General features: G+C 44.8%; 2 protein-coding genes across 6 annotated transcripts; both read right to left on the reverse strand.

Annotated features, from left to right (window-relative positions):
* Positions 1-396: 396 nt before the first annotated feature.
* On the reverse strand, positions 397-13,222 carry STAT2 (signal transducer and activator of transcription 2). Of its 5 annotated transcripts, none has more exons than XM_077111051.1 (24): positions 13,116-13,222; positions 11,101-11,244; positions 10,794-10,947; positions 10,395-10,490; positions 10,136-10,228; positions 9,969-10,044; positions 9,451-9,599; positions 9,142-9,290; positions 6,851-7,009; positions 6,651-6,743; positions 6,385-6,444; positions 6,004-6,024; positions 5,707-5,800; positions 5,509-5,556; positions 5,347-5,430; positions 5,083-5,181; positions 4,833-4,968; positions 4,653-4,705; positions 4,459-4,553; positions 3,758-3,894; positions 3,381-3,563; positions 3,092-3,149; positions 1,981-2,279; positions 397-1,684 (listed from the first exon to the last, which is right to left on the reverse strand). In XM_077111051.1, the coding sequence occupies exons 2-24, from the start codon at positions 11,229-11,231 to the stop codon at positions 1,542-1,544; spliced, it is 2,610 nt and encodes an 869-aa protein (XP_076967166.1). In that variant the 5' UTR covers positions 11,232-11,244; positions 13,116-13,222; the 3' UTR covers positions 397-1,541. The 5 variants fall into 5 exon arrangements, with proteins under 5 accessions (XP_076967166.1, XP_076967165.1, XP_076967167.1 ...); XM_077111050.1 differs by lacking the exon at positions 13,116-13,222 and adding an exon at positions 12,975-13,108; XM_077111052.1 differs by lacking the exon at positions 13,116-13,222 and adding an exon at positions 11,640-11,738 and having other exon boundaries at positions 9,451-9,536.
* Positions 13,223-13,346: 124 nt separating this feature from the next.
* On the reverse strand, positions 13,347-15,329 carry APOF (apolipoprotein F). The gene is made up of 3 exons (XM_077111054.1): positions 15,246-15,329; positions 15,029-15,109; positions 13,347-14,764 (listed from the first exon to the last, which is right to left on the reverse strand). The coding sequence occupies exons 1-3, from the start codon at positions 15,283-15,285 to the stop codon at positions 13,890-13,892; spliced, it is 996 nt and encodes a 331-aa protein (XP_076967169.1). The 5' UTR covers positions 15,286-15,329; the 3' UTR covers positions 13,347-13,889.
* Between the last annotated feature and the right edge of the window lie 6,370 nt (positions 15,330-21,699).

The following is a 21,699-nucleotide window of genomic DNA, read 5'->3' on the forward strand; positions in this document are numbered from 1 at the left end:
CTGTCTATGAAAGGAAGAGGCTAGTGATCATTTCCTTTCCTATTCTCCATAGTCACGACATGGATATGAAGGGCGTGTTCTTCCAAGTCAGGCAGATCCTGGTTTGTATCTTGGCTTTCTAACCAGCTAAGTGATCATGAACTTGGTTATGCAACTATGTGCTCTCCCCACCTCCCACCCATCTATACCTCAAAGACCCCGTGGAAAAGTCTAGGGAATGGAAGAGCTGCTCTAAACAGAGGGAACAAGAAAGAAAAAACATTGGCAAGAGGGGAATACTGGGCTAAGGGGAGGAGAGATCACAATTTGTTGACCTTACACCTACATGGCCTGCTGGTGTTCCCAAGCTCATGAGTCTTTGGGAACAGAGAAGTAAAGGAGTTCGGAGACAAGCACTTCCAAATCAGCACAAAGTTTATTAGCCACTTCTCTCTAAGAACGGTCCTTTAATGAACGAGATTCTCTGACACAAAAGGCAGGAAGCAGCCACATGCACAGGACCTCATTTTCTTTTATGTCTCATGTGATACCCACAGCACATCTTGGAGCAAGGCAGTTGTTGCCTGGGGTTTCCTGGGAGTGGTGAAGGTGTGAGGTTGTCCAGAGTCCCATGATAAACCTTCACAGTTCCAAGTACCAGCAACTTATTCTTTGCCTGGATATACACACAGGAATAGAGACTCCCCTTTCAGGTACAAAAGAAAAAGGATGATATCTAATAGACAGCTAAGACCCAGGTCTTCTCTTCTTCTGTAAAAATACCAGATTCTGCCCAGTACTATAAAAGCAATCCCTAAATTCCCAGCCACCTCACCATCCTGGCATCCAGGAACGATTTGTCTCCTAAACATTGGAAAAGTGGAGATTAAGCAGACAAGTTAGAGTGCAAAGCTACACAGGCACATCAGGTGGGCAGGACCACTTTATAGGAGTGGGATGGGTATGGCCAGCTTGGTGGAGGAGATGGACAAGAGGAGGTCTACCCTATACCCCCTTCTTCAGGATGGAATTTCACACGGTGGGGTGAGGTAGAAAGCTCTCAGCCCCGGCAGAAAAGAAGGAATTTAGGACTTGAACCAGGAATGAAGAGAAGAAAAAAGGGAAGGGTTCTACTTGACAGGAAGGAGCCAGAAGAGAGAAATGGAGTGAGTTTGATCACATCTCCCTCCCCAGCAAGGGCCAATGTCAGTGTGCAACAGCTTAGCCTTACCAGCTATTAAAATATTGAAATACTTCTGTGCTGGGAAAGAGCCACTGCCTTGAAGCCTCCAAGTCGCCCTCAACTGACCTGGCCCACCCCAAGGACTCCTACATGTCCTTAGCACAGAAGGCAGTCTCAAAATTCTGGTTAAATCCTCATTCAGCATCTGTTCTGATTGGGTGGTGCCCCTTCCATATCCACATTAGGCTTTCTCTGCTTCCCCAGGGTTCACCCAGCTTAGAAGGGGCACATGCCTAATTTCCCAACCTTGAAGAGCAACATTATGATTTGGAACGTAGGAGGGACAAGAGATAGGGAAAGAACAAAGGAAGTGTCGTTCCTAGTAGTCAGAAGGCATCAAGGACCCATCCATCTGGAAATGGCTGGGGCAGAAGCTGTAAGTCTCATCCATGGTGCTCTGGTCAGCCAGAAGTGGGTCACCATTTGGCATGATTTCTTCAATCTTCATAGAGTTTCTGAAGACTAAGCAGTCCAGAGAGGGAAATCAGGGCCTGATCTTAAGTAAAAAGTTTCCAACCCAGCAGGGAAAGTGAGGGAAGATGGCTGGGGATCCCTGGACAGGGCCTGAGTGGAGATTTGAGGAGTAGAAGGACGGTGGGATGGGGGACACTTGTGCATTTCCAAATAAAAGGAATCACTAGAAAATGAGTTTCTGGCCAGTGAGGAGCTTGAAGCTCAGCCTTTTCTTTAATGGGGAAGAGAGGGAAGTTGGGAAAGGGTATGTGTCACCTCCTCTCTAGACCCATTTCATCACTTACTTTCCATATCTTCAATGTTCAGGTTGCTCAGATCTTGGGGCAAATCTGGCTCTGGTACTGGCTGTGATACAGGCTCTAGAACAGTCTCCAGCTTCACCTCTGATTCCAGCATTCTTTGTGGTGTGAGCTCCAGAGCAGGCTCCAGCAGGAACCCCAGATCCAGCCCTGCCTCTAGTAGTGGCTCTAACTCCAGGTCTTGCCCTGGCTTTGGCCCCGGTGCCAGCCCTGGCTCTAACTCCAATGACTCCTGTCCTGGCTCAAGCTTAGGCTCCAGTGGTTGTTGTAGCTCATCCACCTGTCTGGATATCCAAACAGACAAAGGAGTAAGGCTCAGTGGTTTAGTGAAGTGGGTAATGGGAGAGCAAACAAAGGCAGTATCTCTAATCTAAAAAGGCAGCAAAGCAGAAGGATAAGCACATAAGCTTAGGAGTCAAGCTGGCCAGACCTCAAATCCTACCATTTACCAGCTGGATGATCTTAGGTAAGTTAACTAACCTCTCCAAGCCTCTGAGAGGGGGTAAAATGGGAACAGCAAAACCTAGTAATACTTGAGAGGTAGTATAGGTGGGCTAAAAGCAGGGCTTTGGAGTCCAACAGACCTAGATCATTTATGAGCCATGTACTTCAGGTATGCCACTTCACTACCGTAAACCTCAGCTTCCTCAGCTGAAAACAATATCAGTGCCTACAGCATAGGACTCCTGTGAAGATTCAATAAATGCGAAAAGAGACATCAGGCTCTTAGTCCAGTGCCTGAGACATAAATAAATGTGGCAATGATGGTGATGACGATAATCTACTCTGACAGGCTGCCACAAAAATTAAATGAAAAAATGTACCATGCTTGGTACCAAGAGGTATCTGCTAATATTTGGGATCATGACTGTTCTTACCAGACATCCCTGTGGAGACAACCTAAGAATAGTAGCAGGAAAATATGAGAAAGGAGAGTGGTTAGGGGAGCAAGAAAAACAGCAACAATGACAACTAGAAGGCTTGAGCGTGTGGGTCTGTAGGGAGCAAAGGCTGGAGGGTCTAAATTGGGCAGGTCAGAGTCACTACTATCAGTCAAAAAGGATTATGGAAGATTGGCAAAGAGCACATATCTCACCTGTTAGAGACCACAATAAGTCTATGTTTCAGGTATTTCCTCTGTTCCTGCAGATTAACTGTGGGGGCATACATGGGGGGGCACCCATCAGCGGTTGGACACAGCACCCCCTCGTGCCCCAGTGCAGGTGGTCCTGACAGTCATCTCTCTAATAACCAGCAGTGCCCCACGGACAAACCCCTCAACTTCGTGGGTTATCAATTTCCCCATCTCTGAAAGGGAGGAATTGGATTTGTAGATGGTTGAGGATCCCAGCTGTCAAGCAGTGAAGTATGTCAGTGATTCCCACCTTTCTCCTGATAGTAGCGCCCGAAAGCCTCATCCCGGGGGATCCGAGGGTAGAGGAAGCACAGCGGGTTCTCGGGTATGTTCTCCTCTGTGAGCAGCTGGTAGTGGCGGATGATCTCGGTCAGTGGGAGTGACTGCAGTACCTCCTTTGTATAGGGCTGCACAGAGTGGATCTGCACCTTATCTGGAGAGCGGATGCAGGCTCAGGCATGCGGAAAGGAAGACGTATGGTCTAGGAGTCCCCCACCCTGGATGGCCACCCCTAGACCTGCGGAGGGCTTCAGGGCAGGGCCAGGGAAGCCGAAGAGGAACAAAAGGGCAGCCAGGTAGAAGGGAGAGGCTGTGGGGATGGCAGGACCAAGCAGCTGTGAGTCTGACCATCATCCTGGTGCTCGACCCAGGAGCAGGTAATGCCCCCTTCTGATGATTCACTGAAGCGCAGTAAAAAGGTGCCAGAGATGGTCTTCTTCAGCAGCCGTCGCTCCTGGCGCCGGCTTACAAAGCCCATGATGAAGCTAGGGCACAGACACCGGCTGTGAGGCCTTCTTGCCTCCTGGCCCCCCGAGTTCCGGGTTTCAGCCCTGGTTCTGCCGCTGAAAACCTGTTTCATCTTGGCTGAGCTACTTCACTGCACTGATGATACCCACCTCCCCGGGCTCAAAGCAGAGTGAGGATTTGGCGAGAGCATAGAGAGGAGACAGGGTGCTACACAGATCAGCAGGAGGGACAGTAGAAAGAGCACAGGCTTGGAGTCAGACAGGCCTGGAGTTGAATCCTAACTCTGTCCCTTGGGTAGGTTCTTTAATTCTCTGAGCTTTGGTTTCTTCACTTGTAAATGAGGGCGGCAACATACTCCATTTGGCGTAGTTGTAGGATTAAATGAGATAATTCATGAGCACCCAGCAGGCTCTGAATATATTAGGTACTTCACAAATGCTGCCTGTTTTTATAATAATAATAGCCATTACTATTATTAAATTGAGGAGATATGACCTCACATTTCTACTCTCACTGTTCGCCACACGAGGGCGCCCAGAGTCCACCCCAAAATGAGAAAAGCACCTGGGCCAAGACCTTACCCATCATTCCAGAGATCCTTCAAATGGTCATGGACAAGGTCCAGAATTTTGTCCAACCATGTCCAGAATGGTAGCTTGCCGGGGGGGCTCTCACGCTGACGGAGGAATGGAAAGGCAGGAAGAGGTGTGGGGCCAGGAAGGGCCAGTGTTTGGGCTGGGGGCTGGATCTCGCTGCAGGGGGCCCAGGACCTTACCTTGGTGAAGTCAGCCCAGGACAACATGGGACTCCCCACCCTGGAGTTCTGCCCTGTAGGACAGAGAGGCACAGATGGCCAGCTGATGGGGACGCCAGAGCTCCTGGGACAGGCAGGAGACAGAGAGCCGTGATGGGCTAGGGCTGGGGAGAGGCGGAGAGAATAGAAGGAGATGGGTACCAAACAGCTTGTCCCTCAGCATGCTTAGCTGCTCCGGGTTGAGGCCGCGGCCAATGTAGGAGGAGAACTGCCAACTGAGAGCAGGGCCCAGGAGGCTCCAGGGGGCCCTCGGGGGGCTGGAGAAGAACTGCTGGTTCTGGTGGGGTGGGAGGAGAACAGCGCGGCTCAGAAGGAGGCCCACACAACAAGCCTCCACACCCTTCCTCCCCAGCCTACACCAGGCTGCAGCGGTCTCCTTCCCACCTCCTACCTGGGGATTTGAACTCAGTAGGTTGAACCAGAGAACCGAGGCCCAGGCGATCGAGAGTTGGTTCAAATTAGAAATAATCACCACGGGGAGGGTGTCTGTCTGGGGAGAAGACATGGGTCACAGGCGAGGGATGCGCTATTTCCAGTAGCAGATATTGCAGGGGTGGGGTGGGGGTGGGTGTAGGTGGGTGAAGCTTCCGTTTACCTCCTTTTTATGCTTCTCCCAAGTCTAATTCAGATCGGCCTGCTCTCCACTCTCACTTACTTTCAGTTCCAACTCCAGACCCTGGTAGGTGTATTTGATTGTGAAGCTGATGATGTGCAGTTCCTCTGTCACACACAGCGGCCCCTGGACAGCCAAGGACACAGTGACCAGAGGGCCTTTGGCAAGTCCCTCCTGCCACCCAATCCTCTGTCCAGGCCTCACCTTATTGCTGCCCTTTCCCGAACCCCCTGAACGTTGCTCCACCAGAGTCTGGGAATTGAAGGAGAGGAAAGAGAATGTCCGAGTGGGGATCCCATGGTCCCCGGAACCCCTGTTTTACCCTCAAGGCCTCCCAAGCTCTGGGAAACACCCGGCCCCTGTTCCCTTGTATCAGAAGCCTAAGCTCCTGGAAATTCTTACCAGGTGCCCGAAATCCCAAATTAAGCCCTGCCTCTGCCCCTTCTCGGGGGTCAAAGTTTTGCAATTTGAAGTCAGAATGTTGAATTTCCGGAAGCTAGTTCAGGAGGATGAAGAAATATGGAGAAAGGGAGCAGTTATCCTAAAGAACCAGAGGGAAGACAACAAAGTCCCACCTCAAGTCAGGCCTCCCCCACAATCCCCAGTCCTGCTTGTGAGTGCTCCCACCAGGGCCGCCGCACGTGGCAGCGCAGGTTATGCAGTGCACAACTGCTTGCAGCATCCTTTTCAGGCACCTACCCTTGCACTTGAGGAGGATTCCTAAAAAGAAATACACACACACAAAAAAATCATTGGGAAGCAAAACAATGTAGAAGATAGGAAACCTAACTGCAGCTCACTAGCTATGTGGCCTTATGCAAGAGACATAATCTCTCAGAGCCTGTTTCTTCATTTGTATAGTGATGCACTATGATAATTAAATGAACACTTGACATGCTGTATTCCACTTTAGAAGTATCCAGCAAAAGGGGTAAGGTATTATTCCTATGAAGTAGTAGTGAAAAGGGGAAACGATCCCAGGGTCCTGCTGTGAGGAGTGGGTGAGTGGGTGCCTCCTCCATTCTACCAGCCTATGTCTGGGGCACCACTTGGTCCCACCCTTCACCTGCCCCAACTTACATGTCAATGAAGACTTCCACTGTTAATGACTCATTGCCTTCCTGGAGCCTCACCAGCAACCTGTGGGGAAGGGGAGAGGATGGGGAAAGAGTGGTCAACTTCGATCTCTGGAAAAGCCAGATATTTGAAAAAGATAAGGAAAGATGTTGGTGGAGAGAGGAGGAATGGGAGACGAAAAGTCCTAGGGTGGGATGTTCTGAAAGCCAAAGAACGCATAGTGCCCAGGATAGGAAAACGGGAGCAGGAATGAGTTCTGCAGGACCAACCTTGTTCGGACCATGAACTTGCTCCCAGTCTTGAGGATGAGGGGCCGATGGGGAGTTTGGGGCATGTAGGGCTGGGTTTCTACCACAAAGGCACTGGGGAGAAAAACATGGAAAGAATATACAGCTCAGGATCTGCAAGAATGGCTCTATTCGTTTCTTCCCTCTGTCCCTCCCTCCAGGTCTCTCCCTGGCCTCTAGACCTGTGGAGCAGACGCTGCAGCAACTCTGTGACCTGGGCCTCCCGTAGGTCAACCCCTTGGATCAGGGGGTCATCCTGATAGCTAACCAGGTGACTCAATCCCTTCAGTTCCTTCAATAGCTGCCGCAGGTGAAACAAGAGCTTTGCTCCATCTGTGAACCTGAGTGATAGAGTCCAAGCAGAAGGGAATTGATGAGTTTCCTGGAGCCCCAATCCAAGCCCTAAGTGCTCTTCTTCAGCCACGTGGAGAGCTACAAACTAATTGGGGTCTAAAAAGAATCCAAGAAGCATATGTAAGATTATTCAACATGATTCATAAGCTAAGTAATAAAAATCAAAGCCACTTTCAAACATGAAACAGGATAAACGATTTATTACTAAAGAAAATTTTTAAAAAGAAAAAAAGACATTACTGTTATAATAGCTAACTTTTATATACAGGGTATGTACCATTTGTTTTAAGTGCTCTACACATATTAATGCATTTAATCCTCACAACAGCCCTATGATAATAATATTAATATTAATAATAATAATGGTACCATTATTATCCCCATTTTATAGAAGATAAAATGGAGGCAAGGTCATAAAACTAGTAAAGGATCAAGCTTGTATCTGAATCCAGGCAGTCAAGCCAGAAAATTGATGCTTTTGACTACTATGCTTTACTGCCTCTGTAATAAATAATAATAATCAATGCAGTGACAGGAAAACAGTCATATACTGCATATAAGCAAACAAAGTGGGACAAGTTTGTTGGAAGGCTTCTTTAAAAAAAAAAACCTCAAAAGTGGGCACACATTTTGAATATTTTGTTTCTAAGATATAGCCTAAAGAAATAATCAGATGAATGCATGAAGACAAGGATATTCATAACTGGATTATTTCTAATGGAAAATTAGAAACAACTGGTACTGTTCATATCAATTTGGGCATATTCATGTCACAGAATACTATGCAAGCATTAAAAATAATGATATACAGCCAAATTATTTACATGAAAAAAAGTCCAAAAATATTAAATTTAAAAAAATTTAAGAAATCCATACATGGTATAATCTGACATCTGTTTAAAATAGATGTATATTTGTGTATATGCATAGGAAAAATCTGGAAAATGTGTTAAAAATATGCTAACAGTGGGTACCTCTGGATGGTGAGATTATGGGTGGTTTTACTTCCTTTTATTCTTAAGTTGTCGGAATTTTTTACAGTATATATTACATTTATTATTATTTTGCTATATTACATTTATAATCAGTAAAAGAAAGAAAGGTATTTCCAAATAATAAAAAAGAAGCAGGATCAACACTACCACCAGCAAGAAAAAGTATATACACACTGGAGCTCAAAATTACCACTTCTCAGAATTTATATTAAGGAAATGATAAAGGATGTAAATAAAGATAACTATGAGGATACTTATACAGCATTGTTGATAACTGGAAGAAATCACCCACAGGTTGCAGCTTGCTATATTCTGTATTAGGTGATGGATAGGTTTGCAACTCCAATTTAAGTGCTAATCCTCTACCCTAAGTCCTACATAATCATTCTTCTGTTTACCTGAAAAGTGGTGGAATGTTTTTTATTGTTTTTCTTTTTTATTTATTTACTTATTTATTATTTTTTATGTGTTTTTTTTTTTGGGTGCACAGGCCAGGAATCAAACCCGGGCCTCCTACATGGAAGGCAAGCATTCTACCACTGAACCACTCGTGCACTCTGTGGCATGTTTTTTACATTTAAATTAAAATGAAAATTTTCATGAGAGAACATTTAAAAGAGTAGGTTACCTCTATAGAGAGAGCTATTATGCAGCTACTTCAAATAACATGGATAAATACATATAATATACTGCTAAATTAAAAAGGAAAACCTCACAAGTTTCAAAACAGCGTGAACACTATGATTCAATTTTTATTTAATAATATTACAGTAACTTCATCTGAGTAGTAAGATAATAGGTAATTATCTTTTTTTCTTTTTTCACTGCAGTTAAAAAAAAGTAGAAAATGTATTTATCAGGTGATTAAAAAGGAAGGAGAAACCAGGTGTGTTCATTCATCACTTTCAGAAATGAAGGCGTGGGCTCTAGGCCCCCTCGGGAGCAAGGACGATGCTGCAGTGTAACTGCGGTCAGCAGGGAAGCTGGGATCATTCCGGGGAGCAGAGCAGTGATGAAGGTAATATCTTTTGAGGGCATATGCTGGGCCTTACAATTTAAAAAACACAGGGGGTTGGTTAGGAGTCAGGCTGGGGTATGCAAGAGCATTGGGAGGTGCTTCTCACCACTTCTCCAGCTGTTCCAACCGGTGGTCCAGGGGCCCTCCAATGCAGGCTTTTTGCTGCTGGCCTTTCCACTCCTCCAACTCTGGTAGCAGTAATTCAATTAGGGTAGTTAATCGGCCCAGGAGTGCTTTAGAAGCATCTAGTACCTCCTAGGAAAGAGATAAGTGGATACTAAGCTCCTCTCACTATTGCCTTCTATCACTCAACTGGGGATGGGGAGACAAAGAAGCCAAGGTGAAGAGGTCAGGGCTCCAGACCCCTCATTATTCCGAGGTCCCTGCTGCCAATTCCCTGTCTCCTATTTCCCACCTTCCTTCTTTTGTCCAGTTCATTGAGCGTTTCCTGAAGAAGTTGCTGCTGTCTGGTCTGATGCGGATCCAAAGAGGAAGTCCTCACTGGATGGCAGGAAGCAGGAGTCAGTCCAGTGCACAGACCCAGGGCTCCTTCCCCTCTCCTTCCTGAGTAAGGTTTCATTCAGCTCATCTGGAGCCAGGATGGGGGAATTTTGGAGGGGAAAGGGGAAACCAAGCAAAGCACAGGCGCCTCTCGGTCCTCAGACAAATTCTGACTGGCTAGCCATGCATGGACCAGAAGCCCACTCAGTCTGGTAAGGCAGTTTTCTCCAACATTCACTAACTGTTACTCAGTCGCACCTCCGGTCCCTGACCCCCACCATCGGCACTTCTAGCTTTGCACAGCTACTGAATTGCAGCCAATGAGGTAAAGCCAAAGATGATTATTGCCCACAGATTTTCCCTTTTATTCTTTTACTCTTTTGGCTCCCCAGCAGGCACCTGTCTTTTCCCCACCCTCAATAACCCCCATACCTGAGGTATGAGATTTATATCGGAAGCAGAAGACATCCTGCTGGTCTTTCAGTTGGCTAATGGACTTCACCAGCTTCTGTAGAAGGGACAGGACCCAGGTGAGGCTGCTTCTGTGAGAGGAGACAGGATGAGTCCCACCCATCCCAAATCTCACCACATCTACCAACCTCCATCATGGCCCTTAATTCCAGGATCCGGGACTCAATCTCATGCGGCTGGCTTTCCACAGGTGGTACTCCAGGGGCTGGCTCACCTTGGTCCTGAAATAAGGAGCTCTGAGCACATTTTGGCCCTTCCATTCTGAAATTCAGGCCTGAATTACACCACAGAATGTGGGAGGATTCTCTTGTGACAAACTTTCCGAGGCCTTTCCACAGACCTTCCCTACTTTAGGAGCTTCCAACATCACCACCAAATTGTTCTCACCAATTGAGTCCTCTGAGACTGGATCAGAATTCTTTTCTCTTCCAGAAGGAGATTAAAGATCAGCTCGGCCAATTTGATGGGGTCCTGGGAAAAGGCCTGGCACAGGATAAGAGAAAAGATTCATCTAATTAGACCACTCCCAGTGACCCTAGACCCTTCCCATCAGAGTCCCCAATACCTTTCCCTAGCCCTTTCTCCTTTCACCACTGGCTTCCCAAACTCCAGCCCCCTCCAAATAGGGTCACCTAGACCCTGCCCTTAAGTCCAACCTCTGTCCCATTTTTCCCAGAGCTGCCCCCCTTCCTTTCCACTTTCAGGTCCTATTCCTTACCCCACCCCTTGCACCTCTACACTTAGACCCAGTTCTGCTCAGCTGTCATACTCAGCTCCTCTAAGTACCTGGATGTCCCGGTAGAATTTTCGTAAGTTATGCTGTTGTAACAAGTACTCAGAGTCTTGACTACAACGGCCACACTCATTACTCAGTTGGTCCAAGAAGTGGAAGAAGAGCATGTTCGCCTTGGAATCATCACTGCCCAATGCAGCCTCCTGCCTTGGGACCAGGAAGGACAAGTTTCAGTGCCTTTGCTAAATTGTTACTGTCCGAGGTCTCAAGCAGTTTCCTGTCTGTGTCCCCAGGGTCTTGGGGGATCAGGAGAAAGGAACCACCCTCCTCCTGCCCACCCTCTACTTCCTAAGGCCTCACCAGTTCTGGTCTTCAATCCAGGCAGCCAAGTACTGTCGAATGTCTGCTGGCAGGAAGCTACTTGAGTAGAGCTTGTGCAGCTGGTCCTGAAATGGACTGTCAAGATTCTGCAGCATTTCCCACTGTGCCATTTGGGATGTAAATCTGAAAGATGCAAGTTCCCAATTGGAAAAATTTGCTGGACTAAATCACCCATAGTTTCACGGTTATTATTAATGAAAAATTTTTAAATATATCTAATACAAGTAATCCTAGTAAAAAAAAATTGAACTCTACTTTGACCCCAAACGTCAACCTTGGTTCCTTCCCCTCCTCTCCAGAAGAAACTCCTATTATTAGTTTGTCTATGTTCTTCCAGGGAGCACTATACGTGGGCCTTTTTGTTTTAATGGCAATTTAGAAACATACCAAAGTACAAAGAATAATACAAAGATCACCCATGTACACATCACTCAGCTTCAATAAAAACTAATGACATTTCCACCATCCCTATTTCATCTATCTGCCCAAATTAATTTTATTTATTTCAAATTATTTACTTGTGTATTTGTTTATGTTGGAGTGTTTAAAGGCAGTTGAAGTATTTAAGCATAATCCCTCTTGGATCCAAAGCTTTTTCAGGTGCTGAAACTTCCCTGTAAATAAAGGGAAGAGGAGCTCCAAGTTAGAAGATGCCTGAATACTATGCAAGGGTCCCTAAGATTGTGACTGTCTCTTTTCAGGCACACCTAAGTCCCCCCTCCTCACCCTGAGCAGAGTATGATTCTCATTCAAACCACCGGGAATTTCCAAAAATGCTTTTACAACCGCTGTCAACCTCTGATTCTCAATGTGAATTTTCAACTTTGTGAATGACCCAAAACTACTGTTTGCCTGTCACCAAGCAGACTGGCACCTGCATGTTTCTCTATCTTTCTCCACCCACTGCCATCTGATGTCTTTTAAGGAACTAAAACTTATTTTTGCTGCAGCTTTAGCCTGAAAGAAGAGAATACAACAAGCACATTTGTGGTCTAAATAGTCACATGATTTTGTGACAAAGCAAAGGAAAATGTTTAAGGTGGGAGATTCTATTCCAACAGCAGGAATAATCCTCAGTTGCCTTTCTACCTCTGCAGAGTAGAACAGGAGCTATTGGGCAGAGACTCTTTTTCATTTTGACCCTCTCAATAAGGGTTAACTTTGTAAACTCTGCACTTGAATTGCTTAAAAAAAAAAAACACGAATTCAAAATATATGACGAGGCTTCAATTTTTGAGGAATTGAATAAGATGATTTTAAATAGCAAGACAGCAAGTAAACCCTGAGATTTAAGTATGAAAGAAAGCCTGGTCTCAGCAAATGGATTGCAGACACCGTGAGGTTAAGCTAGGGCTTAATTTTTCCTCCAGGATCTCTCACTCTCTTAGGTACATATTTTCTACGCAATAAGTTTTTCTGAAATGAACTGAATTTTGCATGTGGCCTTAGGCAATTGTTTCACCTTTCTATACCTCATAGCTTTCTACGTAACAAACGAAGAGGATAAATCACATCTATCTTTGGACACTGTTTTTTTGGTGAGGATAAATAATAATGCAGATCAGAAGGTAAAGCATAGGCTAAGACACCGAACCGATGCAATGCCAGGTTCCGGTTCTTGGGGGCCAAAAGGGAATTTGGGAAGGGAGACGTTCAAGTTGAAGAGCACGACTGGACCAGTCCACGGCTGGATGGAGGGGGAGATCCAGGGCGGAGCCGACGACCACTTCTATATCAACTTTGGGACTAAGGCTACGTTCTCCCGGATATAACCCCCAGGCCTGCCGACCTTCCTCCCAGGGAAGACCCCGCGCCCCCAGACCAGTCCCCGCGGGCCCCTTCAGGGCCCGTACCTGGTTAGGGATGCGGTTCCCGTTTCCTCCAGCGGCCCTGCGCACCGCTTCCTGCTGCCAAGCGGAGTTGGGGCGCCGAGGCCTCCCGTCCCGCCCCCGGCTTCCTCCCGCCCCTTGAAACCGCCCCTTCACAGCGCCTACCGCCGGCAGATGAAACAGGCGCTCGCCGCTCCTGCGGAGCCTTTCGACACGAGCTGCCACTCAACCAAGCCCCTCCTAGGCCCCCGCAGGCGGCGAGGTCATTGGTGCGGCTCCAACTCCACCCACCCTCCGAGGCGGGACAAACAGAGCTGAAACCACACCTCCAGCTCCAGTGATTGGTGGGAAAGCTGATGTAAGTCCCGCCCCACGAGCCCACGACTGAAGCAGCTGATTTCCCAGAACCCGAGCGCTGGCTGCAGAACCGAGACTGGCCCACTCTCCGCGAGGCTCTGTAGATTCGGTGCGAAAGGGTGGGACCGGAATTTCGGCAATATGGGATAGGAAGGGGAGGGGTGAGATGAGAAAAGCCTTAATAACTACCGTTCATTGAGAGTTTCTTGCTGAATATTTTGAGTTCACTGTACGCGCGGCTTTTAATTTCCACGACCCATTGACGTGAGAATCATTACTCTTTTTTTAGAGATTAAAATACTTAGCTTCGAGTAAGAAGTTAGTAGTTAGTGATTACAGAAACACTAACAAGCAGAACATGGTTTCCACCAAATCCTCTGACTCCAGACCCCAAACATTTAAATTCCTACCTTTTACAGCATTGCCCTCTTCCCGGGTAATAAACCAGAGGTTTAGATTTCTCACAGACACATAGAGTTTGTCAGTACATTAGGGTTTATTCCTTCTGTTTCTACCACCTTCCCTTTGTGACCCAACACTCCTGGCCCCACGATCTAAGCCTTGGCTCTTGAATGAGCCCCTCTAGGCGAGAGCTATGCTTGAAACCTCTGACACCCGCCGCCCTGAAGCTATGGCTGTTGTCCCTCCCAGACCACTCACATCTGTGGTGTTCACCAAGCCCTCCTTACTGGTTCCTGGCAGAGCGGTGTTGGACTCTTTCTCTTGGTAATACTGGATCAACCGCAGAACCCCGGCCTTCACTGCAGGCTTAAGCGCAGAGCTGACTAACAGTCCCGTGGGCCCCCCTGGGAACCCCACCATGGTCATGAGAAGGTCGTAACCCAGATCTATGACCCCATCTTGGCCGCGTTCCTTGGCTTTGTCTGAGCAGTTCTGAGCAGCGTAGTACAAGGCTGTGCCCAGGTTGTAGTAGGTTCCCACCACTGGCACCAGCTGGACTACCTTATGCACCTGCTGCTCCTGCTCACTCCCACAGGACACAGCCTCGAGGGAGCGCCGGGGTCTCCCTGGGCCAGGCTGCTGCAGAGCAGCGGCCAGGGCCTCCATGGACACTTTGCTTCCTGTGTTGCCTCTCTGGAGCTCTTGAAGCTGGCGAATGAGGATCTGCGTAGCTTTCACACCCCCCTGGCGGTACAGCTGAAGCTGTAGGGTGCAAGCTTCAGTCTGGCAGCCTGCAGCTTCCAGAGCATTCTTCAGTGCCAGGCCTACCAGGAATCTAGGTAGAAGGGCCATGTGGGTGAAGCCAGGCAGGGACTTTGGGAGCAGGTACTGGCAGGATAAGGCTCCTGAAGAGGGTGACTGGGATCCCAGAGACGAAGGAAAATGCATTGAGACCTCTTTCTGGTTTCCATATGACATGGCATCGACGGAGCACAGCAGGAAGTAGCAAAGAAGCAGCTCAACTGGCATTATAATGGCTCTGGAACCACACGTGTCTGGAACAGAGTATGTTGGAGCTCGGAGAAGCCCAAAATACATCAACTATTTTCTTAAGGTTGTGGTCTGAAAGGAGCCTTAAGACTCAGCTAAGAGGCATGTCATGCATCACCTCCATGCATTTGTTTGGCTTTTTTTTCTTCCTACAGGGAATGCCAATAAAATGGGAAACGGGACCCAATTCTCCTCCTTGTCTTCCCCATTTATGGTCATCAGGGTTAACTTCCTTTTACTTCCACCCATTTCTAGGGACCCCAAATTACCACACAGTCCAATCTTGGAGAAGTGAGACTGCCCTGGCATATTTGGTTGCTCCTTGGTCTCGTTCTGCCCGGTTCTCTGACCTGTGAGAAGAATGTCTGGTGAGACATTTGCTTTCCCCTTTGAGCAGGAAGAGCTGTAATCTCTGTAAATATTTGCCCATTTGTATGAACTGCCCAAACCTTGCCCCCTTGTCACACATTCATCTTTAATGCCTACCTTGCTGTTTCTTGGCACTTCCTACATGTTTCTGCAACATTCTCACTCTAGCTTACGACAGGAGTTGAAAGACTGAGAGTCAAGAGAGAGTAAATGTTTATGAATCTCTTCCTCTCTCTTTTTCTCCTGTGAGTTCTGCCTTTTTAAAAAAAAAATTAATTGTGGTAATATATACACAACAGAAAATTTCCCATTTTAACCATTTTCATGGGTACAGTTCAGTGGTATTAATTACATTTACAATGTTTTGCTGCCATCACCATCATCCATTATCAAAACTTTTTTATCAGCACAAACAGAAAATCTGTACCCATTAAGCAATGACTCCCTATTTTTTCTTCCCATTCCCTGGTTTCCTCTAACCTACTTTCTGTCTCTATGTATTTTTTTCTAGGTCTAGATATTTCACATAGGTACGATTGTACAACATTTGTCCTTTCAGGTCTGGCTTCTTTCAATGTGATGTCTTCAAGTTGCACCCATTTTGTAACATGAATCAAAACCGTATTCCTTTTTATAGCTGAATAATATTCCATTGCATACCGAAACACGCACGCACACACACACACACACACACACACACACACATATATATATACCACATTTTGCTCATCTTTTCAACTTTTCATGGACAACTGGGTTGCTTTAATCTTTTGACCATAGTAAATAATGCTGTTATGAACATTAGTTTACAAGTAGCTGTTTTAATGCCTGTTTTCCAGAAGGAATGGAATTGCCAGGTCATATGGTAATTCTCTGTTTAACTTTCCAAAGAACTGCCAAACTGCTGTGAATCTTTTTAATTTTATTTCTCTTTTCAGTTTGAAAATTAAATAGACAAGCTACAGCAGGTAGTTGGGTATTTAGAAAGTACAGGGTAGATGAATCAGAAAAGGTTAAAAGACCTGTTCTGTCTGCTACATAGTAAATGCACAGTATTTGATGACTGAAAGAGAGAGAGAGAAAAAAAGAAAGACAAATGGAATAAGAAATAGGGACTGGGACCTTCTAAGAGGAGAGAGGCAAAGCTAATACCAGTAACGTGTCTTTTAGCACTGGGGTGAAATGAAGGGCATAGATCTCTCCTAAGTGGTCTCCAACATTTCTAACTACTTACTGTGTTTCACCCGTGAACAAATTCTAAGAAAGAAAACTTGCCACCTAAGTGAAACTGTGTTTGTGAATCAAGCCTGGACAAATACTATGGTGGTTTGGAAGTGTATGTACCACAGAAAAACATTTTCTTAAAGTTAATCCTTTCCTGTGGGTATAACCCAAAAGTAGGACCTTTTGATGAGGCTGTGTTAGTTAAGGTGTGAGTCACCTTATTCAGGGTGAGTCTTAATCTTATTACTGGAGTCCTCCATAAATGGAATGAATGCAGAGAGAGACACACATACACACTTCCATGTGTCTTGCCATGAGGCAGAGGAGCCATGACTGGTTGGCAGCCAATCTTTGGGAAGAAAGCATCGCCTTGGCAATGCCTTGTTTTGGACATGTTCATGGACTCAAAACTGTAAGTTAATTAACTCCCATTTTTTAAGCCAACCCATGTCATGCTTTGAGCAGCCTAGGAAACTAAAACAAATACCTTAATCAATTAAATAAACCAATAAAACACTTTAGAATAGTTGTGTATTATGTGATAAAGTACATCTCCCTAACCATAGGCACTGAGAGGTTCTTTAGCTTAGTTCTTCAGTATGCTCCCAAGACTTACATCTACAGGTTAGGTAGTGCCTATCCAAGATACTTTAAGTTATGCCACCAGCAATATGGGAAATAGCTTCTCCACAAATGCATCATACCTGAGCTAATTGGTAGACCAGTCATCTCACTGGGTGTATCTGCTTGCTATGAGTACCAAGAAAAATGTACTTGTACTGGACTGGTAGAGGGCAGAATTTACCCAAACTCCCTGAAGTTTCCTCCAGATACTTCCAAATTATCTTAGTGTTGTTGATCCCTTCCTCTGCATTCTGTTTTTGAATTTCATGGATAAGCGTTTTCCTTCCATTCTAAAGAGCTGAAGCTGCAGAATGGGGCCTCACTTGGGCAGCCAATCTCCTCCAGGGCCACTCTCAGAACTAAGTTGGACAGGTACTCAGGCAGAAGGACTAAAGTGTGGGTCTTGTGCAAGAGTTCCTGGCAGGGATCTGGAATCTGGGAGAGGGATCTGTGCTGTCACATTAGGTAGAGGTCCAAGCTCTGTGAAAAATAGTTGGAAGCTTAGGGCCCCTTTCTGGGTGTTTCTTGGAAAGGCATCCACCAGGACACAAGCAAAGAAGTAACACAGCCCAGATGAGGGTGCTGGAAAGAAGCAGTGCTCAGTTTGGAACATGGATGAAGGTGCAGGGTACTTTCTCTGAGGGTGATTCAAGGACTAAGAAGCAACAAGATCATCCAGAAAGTGTCTTACCCCTTTCAGACACATCTCATCCCCACCCCTAGAGGTTGTGGGAGATCCTTACTGTTTTGAGGAAGAAATAAGACAGAGAAATGAGACTTTCCAAGTTTCTTTTTTATTATGGTACCTTCATGAGCCAGATGTTTTTTGATCTTACCTTCTCTCTACCCTAGCCAGAATGATGAGGAAACCAGAAAGTTGATGGCTTCAAAGAACAGTGAACGATACAGCAGTCATAAATATTTATCTATCTCCTCCTGAACCAGGTTTGTCCACTTCACCTTTGCACCATGTTAACAAATAGAACTTTTCCCTACTTTTCCTGCCTCATATCTCTGTTAACCTAAGGATTTACCCTAGATCTAAACTTGAAGCAAAGAAAAGTTCCTCTATATCTTTTGGAAGGAAGAAGGGGGAAGTCAGGAAGGCTCATTATCTCTGATAGGGGATCCCAAAACAGCTCATCTTGTTTAAAGGATAAGTTAGGTAGTGGTCTGGGGGAACTGGACAGATTGGCAAGCCAGATCATATTAAAGAGACTTTTATTTTTTAACATTTGTAATTCCAATGCAAAAACCAAAAACAGCAATGCTTTATGGGTATATGTGATAGTAGCTGAAAGGGAAAGTTTAGGGTCATGTATGTGACTAGAAGGAAAGCTAGAGGATATATATATATATATTTTAACCTTTTTTTTTTTTGCTTGGTCAGGCACTGGGAATCACATCTGGGTCTCTGGCATGGCAGGCGAGAACTCTGCCTGCTGAGTCACCGTGGCCCACAAAACTAGAGGATAAAACATGAAACTGTAAAATGTTGTGAACCCTCTTGTAGACCATGAGTGTGATTAATAATACAAATACAGAATGTTCTTCCATGATTAGAACAAATGTACAATCCTGTTACCAAAAGGTATTACTAATAGATAATATATGGGTAAAAATACACCTAAAGTGAACTATGGACTGTAGTGAATAGTAATTGAATCTCTTGTGTACCCTAGAAAAGCTGACTCAATATTGCTGGGTGGGAACTTTTTGATTAAGTTGTTTCCATGGAGATGTGACCCACCCAGTTGTGGGTGGGACCTTTTGATTAAGCAGTTTCCATGAAGATGAGTCTCTACCCATTCAAGTTGGGATTGCTCACTAGAGTCCTTTAAGAGGGAACCATTTTAGAAAAAGCTTCGGAGCTGACACAGACAAAGAGACCTTCGGGGATGCAGAAAAAAAATGCCCCTGAGGAAGCCTTATGAAATGAGTAGCCATGAGAGAAAGCTAGTAGATGCCCCCACATGCCCAACCAGATGACAGAGGTGTTCTGGATCCATTGGCCTTTCTTGAGTTAAGGTTCCTTTTTTGGATACCTTAGTTTGGACATTTTTATAGGCTTAGAACTGTAAAATTGCAACTTAAAAATTCCCTTTTCAAACTCCATTCCATTTCTGGTATATTGTATTCTGGTAGATTTATCAAACCAAAACTGTAATATATTAACATTCTTCCAATAAATGAAAAAAGAAAAACCACATTATATGAAGTGAAAGATGCCAGACACAAAGTACTACATATTGTCTGATGCCATTTATATAAATTGTAAATATAAATAAATTTATATATAGGAAAAAAGTGTTTGTTCTGACAGAAATAGATTGGTGGTTATGTAGGGCTAGAGAAGGACAGAGGGATTGAGAAATGACTGCTAAGAGGTATGGGGTTTTTCTTTTTGGAGTAATGAAAATGTTCTATAATTGATTGTAGTGATGAATGCACAACTCTTTTAATATACTAAAAGCCATTTAATATACGCTTTGGATGGATTGTATGGTATGTGAACATAGAGCCATAAAAATGGTTTAAAAAAAAAAAAGCAAGGGCACATCAATAACCTGTTTTAAAAAAGAAAAGGAAAGAAAATAAACCAAACCTTATAGCCCTTTCTATTCAATCTCTATATCTTACCTCACCTCAGATAACTATCATGCTAAATCTCATGCTCATCATTTCTTTACTCTACTCTATATATGGGTTTCTTGTATTTGCACGTATTACAAAAACATGGGTGTGCATGCGCATGCTCACATATGTATGTTTGGAAATGAACCATCTGGCTTTAGAGTATTCGCTTTGTATTCTTTTACTTTTTTGCTAATTTCTTTTCTTCCTCCCACCCCTTAACAATGGTATCTGCGAATACTAATTGACTTCCTATTTTCCTCTCTAGAGATTGTTTTTGTCATACTTGATCCTCTTAGGATTCAAACTCCAAAACTTCTCTGTTTTAATAATGTCAGCAGATAGATTTCTAATTTCTCCTCAACTCTAATGACATCACCTTCATTGCTTATAGTTTATGTCTGCTTGGACATGGTCCTTTGAATCCACAATTTTAAAAGTTACTAAAAATATGCTATGAAGAAATCAAAATTTGTTAAGTAAAGACAAATATCAGAGATAATATTTAAATTAGAGGAAGAACTTTAAGGAGAAGAGCTACCATGGTTTATAGAACTCTGGATTTTACATTGGGGAGAACTGAATTTCTACCTTATTTAAGCTACAATTTTTTGAGCACTTTCTGTTACTTGCAGCTGAACCTAATTGTTACTAAAACAATTAAGATAATGGTTTCTAGGGGGCATAAAATAATAAATAATGGTTAACATTAACAACAACAACAAAATTCTTGGAGGAACAATACCAGGCTACATTTTTCTCTAAAATCCTTTTAAGGTTTGACTTCAGACAAAATATTAAGGCTGGGCTGCATTAAGCAGCGTATCTGTAATGTTCTATTTGTGTAACGTGTGTTACTAGTTACTAGACTGTGGGAACAAATGGACTGACATGACAGCAAAAGCAGATTTCACTTATGTTTCCTACCCACACCTTGCTAAGGCAAGAACTCAGAGCTCTCTATAGGGTTGGTTATTCCTTCACCCTGCCCCCAGCAAGTATTTCTAAGAATTCCTAGGGTTGTTTCCCAAGTGTTTATGCTTTTCCTTCCTACTGCATTACTGAGTACCCAGTTTGAACCACCAATTTTGTGGGACCTGCTGGGTATTGCAAAATCTGCTGGGAACTTGCCAATATTTACAAACATCCATTGGGCACCATCGTCTGTTGGACACCCACAATTTTCCACTATACATCTACTGCATTTAGCCACGTCTGCTGGGCATCATTACTTCCTGTCCCTATTGAGTCACTGAAGCCTCTTTAATTGTCAAAGCAATGAAGTTTTCTGCTTAAAAGTAGAGGACAGGTGGTGTGATGGTGGCTCAGTGGCAGAATTCTCACCTGCCCTGATGGTGGCTCAGTGGCAGAATTCTCACCTGCCCTGCTGGAGACCCGGGTTGATTCCTGGTGCCTGCCTATGGAAAAAAAAAAAATTAGGGAACAATGCTCCTATCCCCTTAGGTTAAATTCTATTAAAGGAGCCCATGGTGGTTTGAAGTTGTATGTACCCTAGAAAAACACGTTCTTAAACTTAATCTATTTCTGTGGGTGTGCATCCATTGTAAGTAAGACTTTTTGATGAAGTTATGTCAGTTAAGGTGTGGCCCACCTCTATCAGGATGGTTCTTAATCCTATTACTGGAGACCATTATAAGGGGAATGCAATTCAAATAGATACATAAAGAAAGCCAGGGCGCGCAAGAGTTGAAGGTGAATAGGACCCAGAAGAAAAGGGAGAGGCCAAGAGAGGCCACCATTTGCATTGCCATGTAACAGAGGAGCTAAGGACAAAGGATCCCCAGCAGCCAGCCCCAGAATGCTAACCTTTAGGAAGAAAGCATTGCCTTGATAACTACTTGATTCAGACTTTCTCTTAGCCTCAAAACTGTGAGCTAATAAATTCCCATAGCCAAAAAAAAATCAGAAATAAAATACATTCACCAGCTGGACAGTAACTCCAAAATCTAAGAATTAGGCTTCATCTGTGGTGTGGAGTAACTTCATTCCAACCATTAGGGGAGGAAGGCCTCTGGTGCTAACCTCATGTGCAATGCAAAGAGCATAGAGCCACTTCTCTGACATTTGT

Source organism: Tamandua tetradactyla, chromosome 7 (genome assembly GCF_023851605.1).
Source record: "Tamandua tetradactyla isolate mTamTet1 chromosome 7, mTamTet1.pri, whole genome shotgun sequence".
Lineage (NCBI taxonomy): Eukaryota > Metazoa > Chordata > Mammalia > Pilosa > Myrmecophagidae > Tamandua > Tamandua tetradactyla.